Source organism: Dreissena polymorpha, chromosome 5 (assembly GCF_020536995.1).
Source record: "Dreissena polymorpha isolate Duluth1 chromosome 5, UMN_Dpol_1.0, whole genome shotgun sequence".
NCBI classification, from domain to species: domain Eukaryota; kingdom Metazoa; phylum Mollusca; class Bivalvia; order Myida; family Dreissenidae; genus Dreissena; species Dreissena polymorpha.
This window is the reverse complement of record NC_068359.1, coordinates 12,664,982-12,683,053: the sequence shown is the minus strand read 5'-3', so window position 1 is coordinate 12,683,053 and position 18,072 is coordinate 12,664,982. Positions and strand designations below refer to the sequence as shown.

Genomic DNA, 18,072 nt, shown 5'->3' with positions numbered 1-18,072 from the left:
GTTTAGTGATATTGACACAACCAGTCCCACAAGCTACATACAAACACAATTTCAGCCCAATATCTCCATCCACACTCACTATATTGAGCAGAAACTGTCATTTTATATTAACCCTTTCCCACTTAAAAGTAAAAAGAAAATGGCTATGTGCTAACAGCATTAAACCAGAACAGCCTGAGAGTAACTTGCAGTCTGTTAGGTTTTATGCTGTTTGCTGCTCATCAGTATCTTAGGGTTGAAAATGAAGCCTTTAAAACTTGAATATAGTCTGAAAGGTCTTTAATAAAATTAAACTTTCTAAGGGACTACAAATTCGTCTAAATACGTTTCTAAGTGGTAAAGGGTTAAAAGTTACAGTGAACATCGACGACTGACCATAATGTTTACCCGAAATGAATCGCCATGCTACATGTAGGTCTGCATATAAGAAACCTACATACAAAATTGCAGTTAAGTTATTCACCAGAAAATGTGTCTATTTTTGTAAACGTTGAACTCATTGGCCCAAAATGCAATCCTTAGCTAGGTCATCACGTACATAAAATGTAATTCCAAAACCTGTAGCCAAAATTTTTAATGAAGTTTTGATTTTCATCCAGATTGGTCAAAGCATAGACCGGAACCTGCCTGCCTACACATCTACCCACACCAATCTTATACTAGTCCCCAGTATTTTTCACTTCCTTGTTTACCTGGTTAAAAGATGAAGATGTTGTACATAAGGTCATTTTTCGCTTTATCTGTTGAAAATAAGTTCATGGAATCTTTTCTAAGAGACCTTGACCACATGCTCAGAAATGCCAAAACAACTTTCAGTGTCTGTAATGAAGTTTGTGTTCAATAGCTCAAGTCGGACTAGCATAAACATTTTAATGCCAATATTCCAGATGTGACTTAATTAAGAAATAGGATGATAGAGTGAGTGATACGACCAAATATGTGTAGTACTGCAAGTTCCTATAGATAATAACATGATCCCGCGTGAAAAAAAAATACTTGCAATTACCGGTAAGTGCCTGCAAATTAACACCTACCACACAGTCCCCTTTGATATCCCCCTATGTTGCTCACAGCCGATCGCTACTTTTACCACTGGACAGTTACAATTATCTTCGCACCTTTGGCACTTTTCCGTTTTGGTACACTGAATGAGAGAAAGCGATATCGTGCTGTATTTTGTAGAGTTTATCCATCAAACTACCACTAATTGAATGATTATCAAAAATAAAACTTTGAGATGTATCCTAAGGCTTATGCACAGATTAAGAAAGGACGTGCTTCATATTTAGTCGTCGTTTTGATACAATCAATCACACGTTAATGTGTTAATGGAAAATAATGAAACTTAAATTAAAATATTGTTTTTTATCCCATTTTCACCGCGACATTGACGGTATAACACGTTGTGGAATATACTTGCTTGTATTCAACACTGTGGAATATACCTGTCGCGTGCACGGACTACTTTTTAAATGACGTCATGCGATATGCGCTAAAATTAGGTCGAAATTGTTTGGTTCATTGATCGAATTTTAAGGTCACCCATGAAAAGAAAATGTGCATATTTTGCAGAAAAAAATATATATGATATATTCACCAAAAGAAATGTTGAAATAAAATATCAAATTACACGATTTTTGTTTTGTTATTTTTTTATGTATATTTACTTTACCACTGAATGATTTTTCATAAGAAACAAAGTCGACAAAACTTGAGCTTCAAAATTATACGACCTTCAACCTTTAAATCTAGTCATATGACATTATTTAGTGTAATGTGCATTGTTTATAACCAAAGCATATACTTTTGACATTTAACTTAAATATTAAGAATGTACAACAAGCCATACACATATCGCACAGTTCATGAATAATCTGCTATGTTTGCTTTCCTATTTAATTCACGTTAGGCATAGAGCTGTGTAAAGTATAAGATGGTAAAAATAGCACCACACTGGAATTGGGAACGTCCCATTTGTACACGGGTATTTTCTACTCATACATCTGTTGTGTACTTGAATGTTTTCCATTCTTTGTGTATTTATATATTAGATTATTTTTTCGTACATTAAGGGCATTTACCATAGATAAATAAAACATTGTGCAAGTTTAAACATAATTATGTTTATATGCAGAAATCTGCAAATGCAACCGAGTTTACCAACGGCTATTATTAGATAAACTGCTCCGGTTCATTTGAACAGCAGTAATGTAGAGTACATGACGTAGCGTGTGACGAAGAAGAAAGTTTATCGCGTTCATATACTCATTTGAATAAAGTGATAGAATGGCATAAGGGTCTTTATTTAACTATGCTAAAATAATTATTAAAGACCCTAGATGCAAAATCGTCAATAATTGAGTTAAATGGATTATTAGATGGATTTTAAAGGATAATTAAAGGTAAGATACTAGTTCTTACATGTTTTGATTTTTGATTGTACTTTTGTCGTTCCCTGATCTCGGGGAAATGATTTTAACATGGCCATGGGCGCCATTGATGCATCGGATCACACACGGCATACCCATAACATTATATAAAAAACACGTTCTGCGCGTCCTGAAATTCGTCGTCCGAAGTCGGAAAACGTATTGCCCTGTATATTTTGTCAAATAAAGTGTCAGTCGCTGCAATTGTCTGTTTACTCGTCAAAATTGTCAAGGTCTTCGATAGCTAAAGAAACTTCAGCGTACAGTTTATTTAGTATTGACAGACCTGTACAAAGTCGCGCCAGTCAAAAATCATAAAAAGCGACATTTAAAGTAATGGTAGCCAGAACTAGGTCGTCGATGGTGTACATGTATGTTGACATCGACAGCATTTTGTCAGGAGTAATGGCCGCCAGATTGGATTTTGATCATTTTCTTTCGAAAATAAAATAAATTATAGTAAAGTAAAATCTTCTTTTCGCGGTCGTAATGTGTTAAAATTCGCATACTGCGTAAAATTGAATGTATGCATATGGTGATATTTTTACTTGTTTTACAGTTTGTGTGTGAATTTTTTAAAGACTATTTCGCGTACCAGAACAAATACATGTATATCACTACGCATGGTTACATTTGTTAGATTTTAAGCGCTTTAATGACGGAATTAAAATTATTGTTAAGGTTATTAGATCTATTTATGTTAAACGTCACGTTGAAAAAATCAAATGGGATAAATAGAATACTAGGATTAGCGTTGAATACAGAGAAGTTTATGTTGCTCGGCTCGAACACCGAAAGCGCTCGCCAAGGCTCGCGCTTCCGGCGTTCTAAGCCTCGCAACATAAACTTCTCTGTATTCAACGCTAACCTAGTATTCTCTATTTATCCCATTTTCACCGCGACATTGACGGTATAACACGTTGTGGAATATACTTGCTTGTATTCAACACTGTGGAATATACCTGTCGCGTGCACGGACTACTTTTTAAATGACGTCATGCGATATGCGCTAAAATTTGGTCGATATTGTTTGGTTCATTGATCGAATTATAAGGTCACCCATTAGAAGAAAATGTGCACATTTTGCAGGAATATATATATATAACATATTCACCAAAAGAAATGTTGAAATAAAATATAAAATTACACGATTTTTGTTTTGTTATTTTTTTATTTATATTTACTTTACCACTGAATGATTTTTCATAAGAAACACAGTCGACAAAACTTAAGCTTCAAAATTATACGACCTTCAACCTTTAAATCTAGTAATATGACAAAAATTTTCGCCATCCGTATAATGAATCAGCTGATTGATGGCGTCATAAAATGACAAACTTATTGCGTCATTGTCCCCATTTTTTGACGATTTATTATAAACGCGACTTACTTCACATGTTTTCTACATGTCGAGGGGTGAACGGAAGACTGTTGAAACTCATATTATATTAAGAAGGAGATACTGCAGTTTTCCGTTCAGCCCTCGATGTACTGTATGTCGACATATCTGAATTGTCAATTGATCACATTTTCCTTATTTCGTGTAATGTGCATTGTTTATAACCAAAGCATATACTTTTGACATTTAACTTAAATATTCAGAATGTACAACAAGCCATACACATATCGCACAGTTCATGAATAATCTGCTATGTTTGCTTTCCTATTTAATTCACGTTATGCATAGAGCTGTGTAAAGTATAAGATGGTAAAAATAGCACCACACTGGAATTTGGAACGTCCCATTTGTACACGGGTATTTTCTACTCATTTATCTGTTGTGTACTGGAATGTTTTCCATTCTTTGTGTATTTATATATTAAATTATTTTCTCGTACAATAGGGGCATTTACCATAGATATATAAAACATTGTGCAAGTTTAAACATAATTATGTTTGTATGCAGAAATCTGCAAATGCAACCGAGTTTACCAACGGCTATTATTAGATAAACTGCTCCGGTTCATTTGAACAGCAGTAATGTAGAGTACATGACGTAGCGTGTGACGAAGAAGAAAGTTTATCGCGTTCATAAACTCATTTGAATAAAGTGATAGAATGGCATAAGGGTCTTTATTTAACTATGCTCAAATAATTATTAAAGACCCTAGATGCAATATCGTCAATTATTGAGTTAAATGGATTATTAGATGGATTTTAAAGGATTATTAAAGGTAAGATACTAGTTCTTACGTGTTTTGATTTTTGTTTGTACTTTGGTCGTTCCCTGTTCTTGGGGAAATGATTTTAACATGGGCGCCATTGATGCATCGGATCACACACGGCATACCCATAACATTATATAAAAACACGTTATGCGCGTCCTTAAATTCGTCGTCCGAAGTCGGAAAACATATTGCCCTGTATTTTGTCAAATAAAGTGTCAGTCGCTGAAATTGTCTGTTTACTCGTCAAAATTGTCAAGGTCTTCCATAGCTAAAGAAACTTCAGCGTACAGTTTATTTAGTATTGACAGACCTGTACAAAGTCGCGCCAGTCAAAAATCATAAAAAGCGACATTTAAAGTTATGGTAGCCAGAACTAGGTCGTCGATGGTGTACATACATGTTGACATCGACAGCATTTTGTCAGGAGCAATCGCCGCCATATTGGATTTTGATCATTTTCTTTCGAAAATAAAATGAATTATAGTAAAGTAAAATCTTCTTTTCGCGGTCGTAATGTGTTAAAATTCGCATACTGCGTAAAATTGAATGTAGGCATATGGTGATATTTTTACTTGTTTTACAGTTTGTGTGTGAATTTTTTAAAGACTATTTTGCGTACCAGAACAAATACATGTATATCACTACGCATGGTTACATTTGTCAGATTTTAAGCGCTTTTATGACTGAATTAAAATTATTGTTAAGGTTATTAGATCTATTTATGTTAAATGTCACGTTGAAAAAATCAAATGGGATAAATAGAATACTAGGATTAGCGTTGAATACAGAGAAGTTTATGTTGCTCGGCTCGAACACCGAAAGCGCTCGCCAAGGCTCGCGCTTCCGGCGTTCTAAGCCTCGCAACATAAACTTCTCTGTATTCAACGCTAACCTAGTATTCTCTATGTAATTTTTAAGGAAAATGTTTACCGTCGGGCTCTAAGAGGAAGTTTAAATTCTGACACGATCTTAACATAGAGCGTATTGCCTTGGAGGCTCTAGGTTCGTCTGGCCCTCTCATTCTGACATTTTCAACGTTCATATGCTAGGTTAAATTGTAACCGAACTTTAAAAGCCGAGGTGGTCAAGATATCTGCAGATATCAATGAGGCCTCGATTCGTGGAATACTTTCAAACATGGATGGGGTATGGCGCGGTTTAGAAATTGGGCAACATACTTGTATCTGTATAAGGGATAATCTTATCACATCGCTTCATAGATTTAAAATCAACCGGTCAAAAGGTTTGGCTTAAATCTTCAATGAATAATTCTTGGCAAAGTGTTCGGTTTGTGGCTTTTTAAAACCAGTTTAAACCCCAAGAGCTTTTGCAATGAAAGTTCAAACGCGACAGAACCATATATTGTTTAGTGTTTGGTATGTATATTTCCGTTTTTTGGTTTGTGACACACAATATGGCAATTGGTTCCTTGTGATAATATGTGAAGGACCGTTTTCTCCCTTGTTGGTTCAGTTTAACTTTTACATTGTGCATACTTAGGGAAAAAAAATCCGAAACTCGAACCCCTATTTAGGCTTTTAATATTTTTCTGAGTCAGTTTGTTTATAAACTGGTTTGAGAACTAGCATTCAATGGTGACACAATGTGTAAGATTTCTAATCTCCCAAAAGAATAGGTCTCGTGTATAATTTAATTTGATCGCATGTGACCGTTTTATGACGCATGTTCTACAACAAACGATTATTTGATTGTACAGTTCACGGAATCTTGCGGAAATATTCTGCTATTTTGATTGGTCGATTTAATAAATCGGCATTCAACGGATCAGTTGGTTTCCCAGGATTTTGTTTACATAGAACTTTCGTGAAACTTTGTCCGAATTAACACTTTTCCTGGTAATTTTCACTTAAGCTTTTGCTTAAACTCGGCAATTATTTACCGTGTCAACAATAAGTTAAAGTTGTGAATGGCTGGAAGGTCCATGTTTAGGCAATTTGATGAGGACCCGTTTTTTGCGTAAGTTGATTTTAACTTGTTTTGATCCATGATTATTACTCAATATTCTATTTTCACGTATCATACTCTTGTTCAAGGTATTGCAGTGACATGTTTTAATTGAGTTTGATATGTTTATTAAAACAAAATTATTGGAAGGGATGCATGCAGCTACTGCGAATACCCATTCATTCAGTAATTTATTAAATAAAATGTAAAAATTACAATGATACATATGACCTATGCCTCTTATAGAAAAAGAAAGTAGAATACAACCACCAAATTAAGGACAAGAGGGTAAAAACAAACACTTCTCATTTCCATAAAATTTTTGCAGTATTCTTTGCACATTTCAGCGTCTAATTCTTAAATTAGATAATTTGGATTTTCCATCTTATGCCGTTTATGCAAAGACCTATATATAGAAGGATAAGAAACTCTCGTTTTGCCTATCGCGTTTTTCTATACTGCCTCCCAGCAGACGTGATTCCGCGAGAGTCAGGTGCGCGTAGTTTGGAGATGCCGGAAATGGAATTAAATCCGCCGTTTATCGCCATTTTGTTTAATCGAGTGCATCATTCATTATCGTATTTTTCTTACATTTAGCTAGATATATATTCTCCTGACTTGAATTGGTAAGTATTTGACACATTCTTGTTGATATTTATAATTTCAATGTCTTATTTGCTATTTTTCGCGACCGATTAGACTAACTCTGAGCTGATTTATCATTTAGAATTAGTTCAATTGCAGTTAAGTTTCCATTGTTTTGATTTCAATTTGTGTCGGTTTCCGGTTAGTCGCCTGTTATGTAAGAATACAAAGGAAGCAAGAAAGGACATTATTTAGGGTTTTTGCGACATAAATACTAAAGTGTACGATTTGCAAACGCTTTCAATCACGGATGTTTTAAGTCGACGATGTTGTTTTTTTAGGAATAATTTCGTCATTCGAAAAATATGTAAGCAAAGGTATTTTTTGTTAGGAGCAGTTTATTTATTGCTCTGATAGTATTATCCATTTAGCTAACCGATATGGTTCATTTCAATACTGTGCACTTTGACAAATGGCAACAAACCTTATAAATTATTTTTTTGTAAAACTTTTTTGTTTCTTATGCAACTAGCATGAAGTAAAGTTTTTCTGCTAGGGGAGATGTTAAGCTAATGTTATATAAGAAAAAATGTATAAAAAAATGAATTTTTAAAGATTTTAACCTTAATATATTATATGCATGTTGAGCATATTCAACGGATAAATTTCTTTCTAACTTCTAAGGCCGTCATGACATGGCGTTGGCTTTTTTTGTAAAACATTTTTGTATCTCATGTAAATTGCATAAAGTAAAGTTTTTCTGCTAGGAGAAATGTTACACTATTGCTATAACAGAAAAAGTGTTGAAAAATTGCATTTTTTAAGGATTTTAAGCTAAATATATTATATGCATGTTGAGCATATTCAACTGATGAATTTCTTTCTAAATTCAAAGGCCGTCATGACATGGCATTGGCTTTTTTTGTAAAACTTTTTTGTTTCTCATGCAAATTGCATTAAGTAAAGTTTTTTGGCTAGGGGAGATGTTTGGCTAGTGTTTTAACAGAAAAAATGTTTGAAAAAATACATTTTTAAGGATTTCAAGCTAAATATATTATATGCATGTTGAACATATTCAACGGATGAATTTCTTTCTAAATTCTAAGGCTGTCATGACATGGAGTTGGCTTTTTTTGTAAAACTTTTTTGTTTCATATGCAACTTGCATAAAGTAAAGTTTTTCTGCTAGGGGAGATGTTAGGCTAGTGTTATAGCAGAAAAAATGTTTGAAAAAATGCATTTTTTTAAAGATTTAGAGCTAATTATATTATATGCATGTTGAACATATTCAACGGATGAATTTCTTTCTAAATTCTAAGGCTGTCATGCCATGGCTTTGGCTTTTTTTGTAAAACTTTTTTGTTTCTTATGCAACTTGCATGAAGTAAAGTTTTTCTGCTAGGGGAGATGTTAAGCAAGTGTTATAACATAAAAAATGCATTTTTAAAGATTTTTAGCATAATAAAATAAATGGTGCATGTTGAATATTTTACACTGATGAATTTCTTTTTAAATTTGAAGGCTGTCATTACATGGCCTTGTTTCTTTATATGTTAAACTTTTTTGTTTGTCATGCAAATTGTATGAAATAAAGTTTTTTCTGCTAGGGGATATGAAAAGCTAGTGTTATAACTTATAACAGAAAAATGTTTTAAAAAACATGCATTTAAAGTATTTTTGCTTTATGCATAATGTTGCATGTCGAAAACTTCAATGGATGAATTTCTTTCTAAATTTTGAGGCTGTCATGACATGGCATAGTCACCAGAAAGAAAACAAATCTTTTAGGCCATAGAAAACAACGTTACAATTTAAATGTACATTTTTATTTTGTATTAATTCACTTATGAAGCTTGTAACATTTGTACGAAAATCATTATGGTAATTAAACAGCACTGTAAATGACTGTAAAAAGTCACAAGTTCAAACAAGGAACTAAATGGATGCAATTTTGTTCAACTCTTACTTTCATTTTCCATCTCTAATGACTCAGCTTTATGCTTTACTCATATATACAATGCATGCTTGTTTGATTAAGCCTCTCTTCACACATGCAGACACAGTATGGTTCATGAAAATGTTTTATTTATTTTTCAGGGAAGGAGACTTTGGAGCTGTGACATCTGAGGGTACACGTTATTCGTCAACTATCAGGTCATCATCGTGTGAATTGTTAACACCAAGAAAACTAAATTGCATCAAATGCAAAAATTACAGTTATGCACTTGCGAAAAGGAAAAAGCGCTTGGGTGATAGAATAATTCATCCTAGGAAATTCAGCCATTCCAGCTTTAAACACTCAGATATGACCCGGGATGAATTGTGCCTTAAACTAAAGGAGCAAAAAGGAGAAATTAGTGACTTAACAAATACTGTATGGAAATTAAAAAGACAATATGAGAATTCGATAAGGAAGGAGGGTGTTTCAGTTAAGGAGCATGAAAGTTTGGAATTAAGCTCGTGAATGGATTCCTGAAGTGAACAATTTAAGCATTGCTTCCCAGATAGTAACAAACGCAGCAAATGCCAAAAATGTCCGTACGCAAAAACAACGTAATGCAAAATTTTTATTACACTAGTGAAATGTGAAAAATATGTAATGACTTTATGCGAGTCAAACATGTGATAAGTAGAATTATTATGTTGTAATCTGATTTTATAATATATTATGTATAGAATTACTATGTTGTTCTCTAAATGTTGATTTTATGTATATAGTATTCTATATGTAGTTTGCATTGCATGTAGAATAGTATCTATAGTTTATATGTGTCACGTTCTGAGAAAACTGTGCATAATACCTGTGCGTAAAGCGTTATCCCAGATTAGCATGTGCAGTCCTCACAGGCTAATCAGGGACGACACTGTACGCCTTGTTAAGATTTTTGGTAAGAAGAGACTTTTTTTAACAAAAAATAACATAAAAGCTGAAGTGTCGTCCCTGATTAGCATGTGCGGACTGCAAAGGCTAATCTAGGATGACACTTTACGCACATGCATTAAGCCCAGTTTTCTCAGAACAAGGCTCATTTCTATCTCGTACAAATTTATTACTGTTCATACTCATGATAATATGAAAGAAAATTAAAATTATGTTCTCCTGACTACTGTGTTGTTCACTTTAAAGTATTATACTGAAGACAGCACTAATACTTAATAGCTAAATGAACCTTTTGAAACCAGCAAAGTTTTCTTATTACTATTGTAGGCGAAAGACATACATCCATTATTTAAATTAAACACAACAAAGAACATATATTTCAAGAAATTGTTTTTCATTCCATACCTTTCAAGTTTTTATCATGTTTCTTTGTAACATGACCACGGAACCCTGCGACAGTCTTGTATTCACGTGAACACTCTGGACAAACATAAATGTTAGGACATTTCTCAACACTTGAACTAGACTTAGAGACACTAGATATATTAACATTCTCTTCATCGTTTGTATAATCACCTAAAAGATCGTCAAGATCAATATCACTCTCCCATGATAAAAAGTTCGGATCTTCTTTACGTGACATAATTGCAGCTCACAAAATTTAATTTAATTTAAATCCAAACAACAACTTTTATCACTGATTTCAGTTAGACAAGAACAACAAATGGAAGGCGTATGTAAAATATCATACTAAATATAATGTTATGATTTACGAATGTAGAGTTGTACCTATTGAGACCAATTACAAACAGCGGTGATTAATTGCGCGAGAATCTTTAATATGTATTAATTGAAATTACAATAATTAAAATATAATCTGCTTGATGTTGCGGTTATGAAAAACAACACAACAAAACATGCGTGAATTGTTTGTAACAAGTAAAAAGTCTCATCAAAGACATAATATGAGCGGCTGAATCGGCAAACTTTAGCCGATAAATAACACTTGTTTATACACACACACACAACAAATACACAAAGCATCTTAAACATTTTATTTGTAACAAACAATCTCAACTTCAAATAATTAACAACACAACGTGATAATCGCCTAAAAATAATTCTTTAAGTAATTTATTTAACCGACATCGGCGAAGCGAGATCGGTTTCCATACACGCGCGGCCATTTTGAAAGGTACGCGCTCGTAGCTAACCACGTGACCCCGCCGCAAGATTATTGCGAGAAAGCGCGCGGTTTCCTATCCTGTGTATTATAGGTCTTTGGTTTATGGAACATCAAAGTTGAACTGCTTACATAATTTAGAATCCAAAATATACCAGGTGCATTTGGGTATATCTATGTTCCCTTCAAACCTTGGATCAAATATTCAAATAGCTGCGTGTCAACAAAATTTATGAAAATAGCAGAGTGTGAATGTTTTACATATGGTTTCTTTTGTTAGTTTAAACCTATTTATTTTAGCTCGATTGCATCCAGGTTTTTTTTCCCACTTTTTGGGAAGATAGCCCATGGCTTTGGAATTGGGAATTTTATCGGCATTTTCATGAAATTGGGAAAATAAATTCATTAGCCTTTTTTTCCACACGAAAAGTCCACTGATTAGGGAAATACTAAATTTGATTTAACTCTTTATAATCATTCAAATTAAAAGAAAAAATCATATAATACTTTGTTAGATGTAATTGAATTAAAATTGAGATAAAATACACATAAGACTTCTTTCTATAAAAAAAAAAAAAAAAAAAAAATTTTTTTTTTTTGCAATTGGGAATTTTTTGCCACATTTTGGGAAAAAAGTATACTTTTAGGGATTGGGAACATAGCCGAATTTCGGCTATAAAATCGGGCCAAAAAAACCCTGGCATCGAAAGCCTAAGGCTTATATAAATGCTCTCGAGGTTTCTTTTGTTGAAAGTTAATATGTTTTTGTTTATAAAATTTAAATTATAAAATTTTGTTTATACATTTAATGATAAATGTTGTTGATGATTTGAAAACCTAGGTATGACAATTAATATACAAAAATGTTAACCGTTGGAAATCCATCATTTTCTAAATGATTGAAGAATACAGACAGGTAAAGTTAGAATATTTTGTAAGGCGGAACATTTAAGCCTAAAGATAAAAAGAAAGGTATGTACATGTATAAAAGCCTATTTGAAGCACCATTTCACATATGCCGTCAAGTTTGACAATTACATGATGGGTGTTGAGAAGATAAAGTAAAGAGTGAGAAAATAGTATAGAGAGAAGAGTTTGATAGTTGCAAGTCAGAAGGACAGTAAAGATGCGTCCCCAGCTACATTTGATCCCTCTCCATGCCGCTCTCTGGATGTGGTGGCCGCCAAAAGGATTGAACCTCAACCGGCACAGCCATGAAGGGTCATTGGGAGTGACTTTGTAGCTGGAGCTGACGACTTGATTAGAAGCTTAATTTAAAGGTGCTAGCCCCTGCCTGAAAGATACCAAGTCAAGGGATTTGGCGATGGAGTCTGTTCCAGGTATATATATTTCCGAGGAAAAAGCTATGCCTGTAGTAGGATGTGAATGTAGAAATAGGCAAGAACTTGATGGAATGGTTTGACTGGGTCCTGCTTGAGCCAGGGGATAGGTATTTCGTTGCTGAGATACTGTAAACATAAATTCGCCGGTATGAAATTTTGTGGTTTAATAAAAAACAATTAATTCGTTGACACGTAATTTCATGGATTTAAAATAAAAAACAAATGATTCGTTGATACATAATTTCATGGATTTCAAATTTTTGAAATTATCATAATAATCAAACTTTTATTAAAACAACCAGAGTAATGCTTATCTGTGTTGACAGCAAGACTTGAGGTAAATGTGCACTGAAGCATGACAGTTTTGCAGATGCCGATAAGAGCGATAAAGCGGTGCACTTGTGGGTCCCCCTCGCTAATTGCCGTGAATGTTGTTTTGACAATATTTGCAATTCTCAGAGCAAATAATTTACGTCAAATGGGTGGAAAATAACAACAACATTCTCAATTCGGAAATGACATTCGGAAATGACCCATTTCAAATAAAAAATGTATAAATAATCGCTGGTACTTGAATTCATGGTTAAGCGGACCAACGAAATCCACGACAATTCGTACCACACAAAATTTTATGGTTTTACAGTATCTGTAACGTCATTGTAAATCTTGTAGATCATCGTCATCTGGGCCTTGGTCCTTTGTGACTCTAGGGTTTCCCACTACAGGTGTTCCAGCATAAATGTGACGCTGCTGATGTTATGGTAGTGGTTTGTCACATACCTGGCTGCCCTTCTCTGGACCATCTCCAGGTCGTAAATCTGGTCCATCTTGTATGTGTTCCAGACCGTGCTACAATATTCCAGATATGGACGAACAAGGGAAAAGTAGGCAGCACATTTTACATACCGTTTCCTATCCTTAGATTCTTGCGGAGGAATCCAAGTGTACTGTTCCCTTTCCTTATTATATTCTGGATGTTAGGCTTGTCCTTCTTCAGTTCCACCCGAAAGAACTTTGATGTTTCTTCACTTGTGAGTGTAAGCCATTAAAGGGTGTAGTTGTTCAGTATTGGTGATCGTCTTCTACATGCTCGCAGGATGCTGCACTTCTTAGGGTAGAAAGACATTCTTCAGAGCCTCTCCCATTGCCACAACCTATGGATGTCTAAGACCGTCTTCCTAGAGATGTTCACAGTCGCTCAGACAGTTGTCTGCAAAAAGTCTTGTCTTGGATGAAACTTTAACAGGGAGGTCATTAATGAAGACAAGAAAGAGGATCGGTCCAAGCACACTCCCTTAAGGCACTTCACTTCACTAACTACTGGGGAAGGATCAGAAATTGCTCCATCTTCCACAACTCTCAGCGTTCTATCGGTCAGCAGGGCTTGGATACATTCCAACGTTTGGCCTAGTATACCATACTAGTGGTGAAGTTTTGTAAACAGACACTAGTGGGAGACCTTGTCAAATGCTTTACTGAAGTCAAGGATGGCTAAGTCGTGTTGTTTTACCTTTGCCGATGGAATACAGTAGTTAATCTGACAAGGTTAGGAGTTTTGTTTCGCATCTCCGCTGCCTTCTTAAACCCAGTTGGCAGTCCTTGAGGATGTTGTTTCTGTCCAGGTGTCCCATGACATTGCTGAATGTGATTTGCTCCAGCATCTTGCAGGATGTACAAGTGACAGACACTGGGCAGTAGTTGCATGCTATATACCTGCCCCCCTGCTTTAATATCGCTGACTCTGTGGCTGCCTTCCATATATCTGGGATCTCCTTCTTAATGATTGGGTAATATAGACAGGTTAAGTAAGAATATTTTTTTAAGGCAGAACATTTAAGAACGGTACCTATAAAGGCCTTTTTAAAGTTTATTTTCACATTTGCATGCAAGTGTCATTCCAGATTATTCTGTCCAGCCCACACATGCTTATCAAGAATGACACTTCATGCTTTAACAGGATTTTTGCAAAAAAAGTGACTCCCTTTAAAATACAGAGGTACTTTAAAAAAAATAATTGGTCTTATATATATAATAAGGTTATTATTACATTATTATATATATAAGGACCAAAAAATGTATCAAGTACCTCCAGGGCCCTCACACTACTTTGGGGGAAGGGGTCCGCAGCCCTTAGGAGTGGGAATTTTCGCGGCGTTTCCCTTTTTGGGGGAATTTTTTACTTACTCTCTCATTATTTCATTTGTACATGTTTGCACTATATTCATTGCATTTTTCATAATTTAGTATGTTTGAAAAGATTAAATTGAAATAGAATTGAGATATAATAATCATGAGACACATCTTTCTATTAAAAAATAAAAAATAAAAAAATAAAAATAAAAAATATTTTTTTTTATGGGGAAAAGGGGAAAAAAGTATACTTTTCAGGTGGGGGACTGCCGCCGAAATTCGGCGGCAGATTTGATAGATTGAGGGTCCTGACCTGTGAAAAAACTATATATGAAAAAGGAAAGTGTCCTTGTTTATTCTTTGCAGACTGCATAGGCTTATCTAGGACAAAACTGCGCACGTGCATTAAAGTCTTGTTGTGCAGAGTAAGGCTGGTATATATAATCTCTCCCACAGCGATCACAGGGATCACCTGAGGCAGATGGAAGACATGTTCCAGAGCCCTTTCAGGGGTCTTGGTGCCCTGGAAGATGGCGGAGGACGTCGTGGTGGCAGGGACAGAGGAGCCGCTGGGGCGTCTAATGAACTCGCCCCTTTCAGTGACTTTGGATTCGGGAACATTTTTGGAAACGTTTCAAAAATGATGGAAGATATGAACAGAGGCTTTGTATGTTCATTTATATTATTTCATACTGTCACTCAGCCTATGATTGTTTTTTATGTCCCCCAGTCTATACCGGGGCACATTATGGTTTTTGCCCTGTCTGTTTGTTTGTTTGCGTCAAACTTTAACATTTGCCAAAACTTTTGCAATATTGAAGATAGCAACTTGATATTTGGCATGCATGTGTATCTCATGGAACTGCACATTTTGAGTGGTGAAAGGTCAATGTGATCCTTCAAGGTCAAAGGTCAAGGTCAAATATATGGGAGACATAGTGTTTCATAAACACATCTTGTTTTTTAGATCACCTGTCACAAAGTGACATGGTGAGCTTATGTGACCGTGTGATGTCCGGCGTCCGTTGTGCGTGCGTGTGTTTGGGCGTGTGTGTGCGTCTGTCAACAATTTGTTTGTGTAGACAGTAGAGGTCACAGTTTTCATCCAATCTTTATGAAATTTGGTCAGAATGTTTATCTTAATGAAATCTTGGTTGGGAGTGTATTTGGGTCATGTGGAGTCAAAAACTAGGTCACTAGGTCAAATAATAGAAAAACCTTGTGTAGACAACAGAGGTTACAGTTTTCATCCAATCCGTATGAAATTTGGTAAGAATGTTTATCTTGATGAAATCTGGGTTGGGATTGTATGTGGGTCATCTGGAGTCAAAAACTAGGTCACTAGGTCAAATAATAGAAAAACCTTGTGTAGACAATAGAGGTCACAGTTTTCATCCAATCTTTATGAAATTTGGTCAGAATGTTTATCTTGTTGAAATCTGGGTTGGGATTGTATTTGGGTCATCTGGGGTCAAAAACTAGGTCACTAGGTCAAATTATAGAAAAACCTTGTGTAGACAGTAGAGGTCATAGTTTCATCCAAACTCAATACAATTTGGCAAGAATGTTAATCGTGATGAAACCTGGGTAAGGATTGTATTTGGGTCATCTGGGGTCAAAAACTAGGTCAAATCATAGAAAAACTTTGTGTAGTCAATAGAGGTCATAGTTTTCATCTGATCTTAATGAAATATGGTCAGAATGTTTTTAGCAACCCCAGCAGATCTTATCAGTGGAAGATCTAAGAAAATCAGCTAATCTGCACAGTGGTTCCATGACAACTTATTTTTTTATAAAATATCTTAAATAAAATCAAAGTAATATAAATGCAGATTGAAAGAAAAATAAATTCTCTTTAATATGATATAAATTTTAATAGTATTTAGTTTATATTCGCTGCTTAACAATCTATATTGGATTCAAGTACAACGTCTGTGTCACATTTTCTTTGTGTACTGCATTTTCAAGTACCTGCGCTGACACCCGGTTGTTTACAAAACATTTGCGACCTGACAAGGTCATTTGAATATTAATGATGTTGATATATTTATGTTCACCAATTAAAAACGTTTGAAATTATATTCGCAAAATTGTGCTATGTTAATTCTACGGGACGACATGAAGTCCAAAAGTCTATGATAGTTTCTTCAAAATATAATGTTATTTCTTTTATTTCGCATAGAAAATCACAAAATATAAGCTCTGATCTTTCTTTTGGTACCAGAATTATAAAGCGGAAACGATATTAAGTATGTCGCATTTATCATTAAAAAGCACGTGTTTGGGAATTTTCAACTAGGCAAGGTCGAAATAGCGGCAGGAAAATTTGATAAAGCTGTGAGCGTGATCGATAACCGTGATTTCTTCAACAATTACTTTATATAAGCCTAGAAAAACGATAGAAATCAAATGGTAAGTTGTTGTTTTTTTAAATTATGTTATTTTGTATGTTGATTTCCCTTTATTCATTACAAGACAGACGATCAAATTTCATTCAGATTGGTCGTGTGGAAATTCGTACCGAGTTTTAACAGTCTGCTATCAAAATGCCTCTATTTATTGCATTTATGTTGCAATATACGTAAAACCAGATGCAAATAAACACAAATGAAGTATTTTAATGTGTTTCTTAGTTTATATTAAATGTCAAATGACCAATAATTGTAATGTTTAATGCATATGAAATACTTCATTTATTTTGTTCATATAGAACTCAGTACGTTCGTACCATTGACTTTTTTTTTTTTATTCAATATCATACATACAATGTAAACATGTATATGATCATACAACATAGTGATTGTACAAAGCAATATAGTTCAGACATGTTATACAAGATATGCTAATATATATTTATTTATTTTTTGAGAGAAAAGAAAAGAACAACAGAGGAATAGTTATGAAATATGATGAATTGTATAAAGTTGAAAGAAAAGATACTGGACTTGTGTGTTTTGTTGTATATTCACAATGATCTTGTCTGACTGAAAAAATAAGAATAAAAAAAATAAACAAACTATTTTAGAGAGATAGACTAACATTAGAGTGAAATGAATATAAGTGGACAAAACATTATGAGAATTTAATCCGATTCCATTTTTGTTCAAAGATGTGTAATGTGTCATTACTGAGGGCTATTTCTTTCTCAATTTGAATTTTTAGTTTAAGACTATGGACAAAACAATTAAAATTTGGTACTTGTTTTTTGTACTTCATGTTTAAGATAAAATATTTCATTAATATAACCATAAAATTCACAATATTATTACAGTCTATTGATTTCAATGAGTTAATTCCGAAACTTACATTTAAGAGAGATAGTTTAACGTTTAGTTGATGTTGTTCAAGAAAAGATATTAATTGATTCCAAATAGGCTGGATGTGTTTG

At 34.2% G+C, this 18,072-nt stretch overlaps 1 protein-coding gene and 1 long non-coding RNA gene across 2 annotated transcripts in view; both read left to right on the top strand.

Annotated features, from left to right (window-relative positions):
• Positions 1-6,365: 6,365 nt before the first annotated feature.
• LOC127881510 (myeloid leukemia factor 1-like) overlaps positions 6,366-18,072 on the top strand; it is a 34,199-nt gene continuing 22,492 nt past the window's right edge. Inside the window, exons 1-2 of the mRNA XM_052429425.1 lie at positions 6,366-6,574; positions 15,141-15,351. Of these exons, the coding sequence (XP_052285385.1) occupies positions 6,525-6,574; positions 15,141-15,351 (261 nt within the window). The 5' untranslated portion in view covers positions 6,366-6,524. The remainder of the gene's footprint in view (positions 6,575-15,140; positions 15,352-18,072) is intronic.
• Positions 6,660-10,251, top strand: LOC127881511 (uncharacterized). Its single transcript, XR_008050105.1, has 2 exons — positions 6,660-7,188; positions 9,245-10,251. It is a non-coding gene; the product is annotated as an uncharacterized LOC127881511 (long non-coding RNA).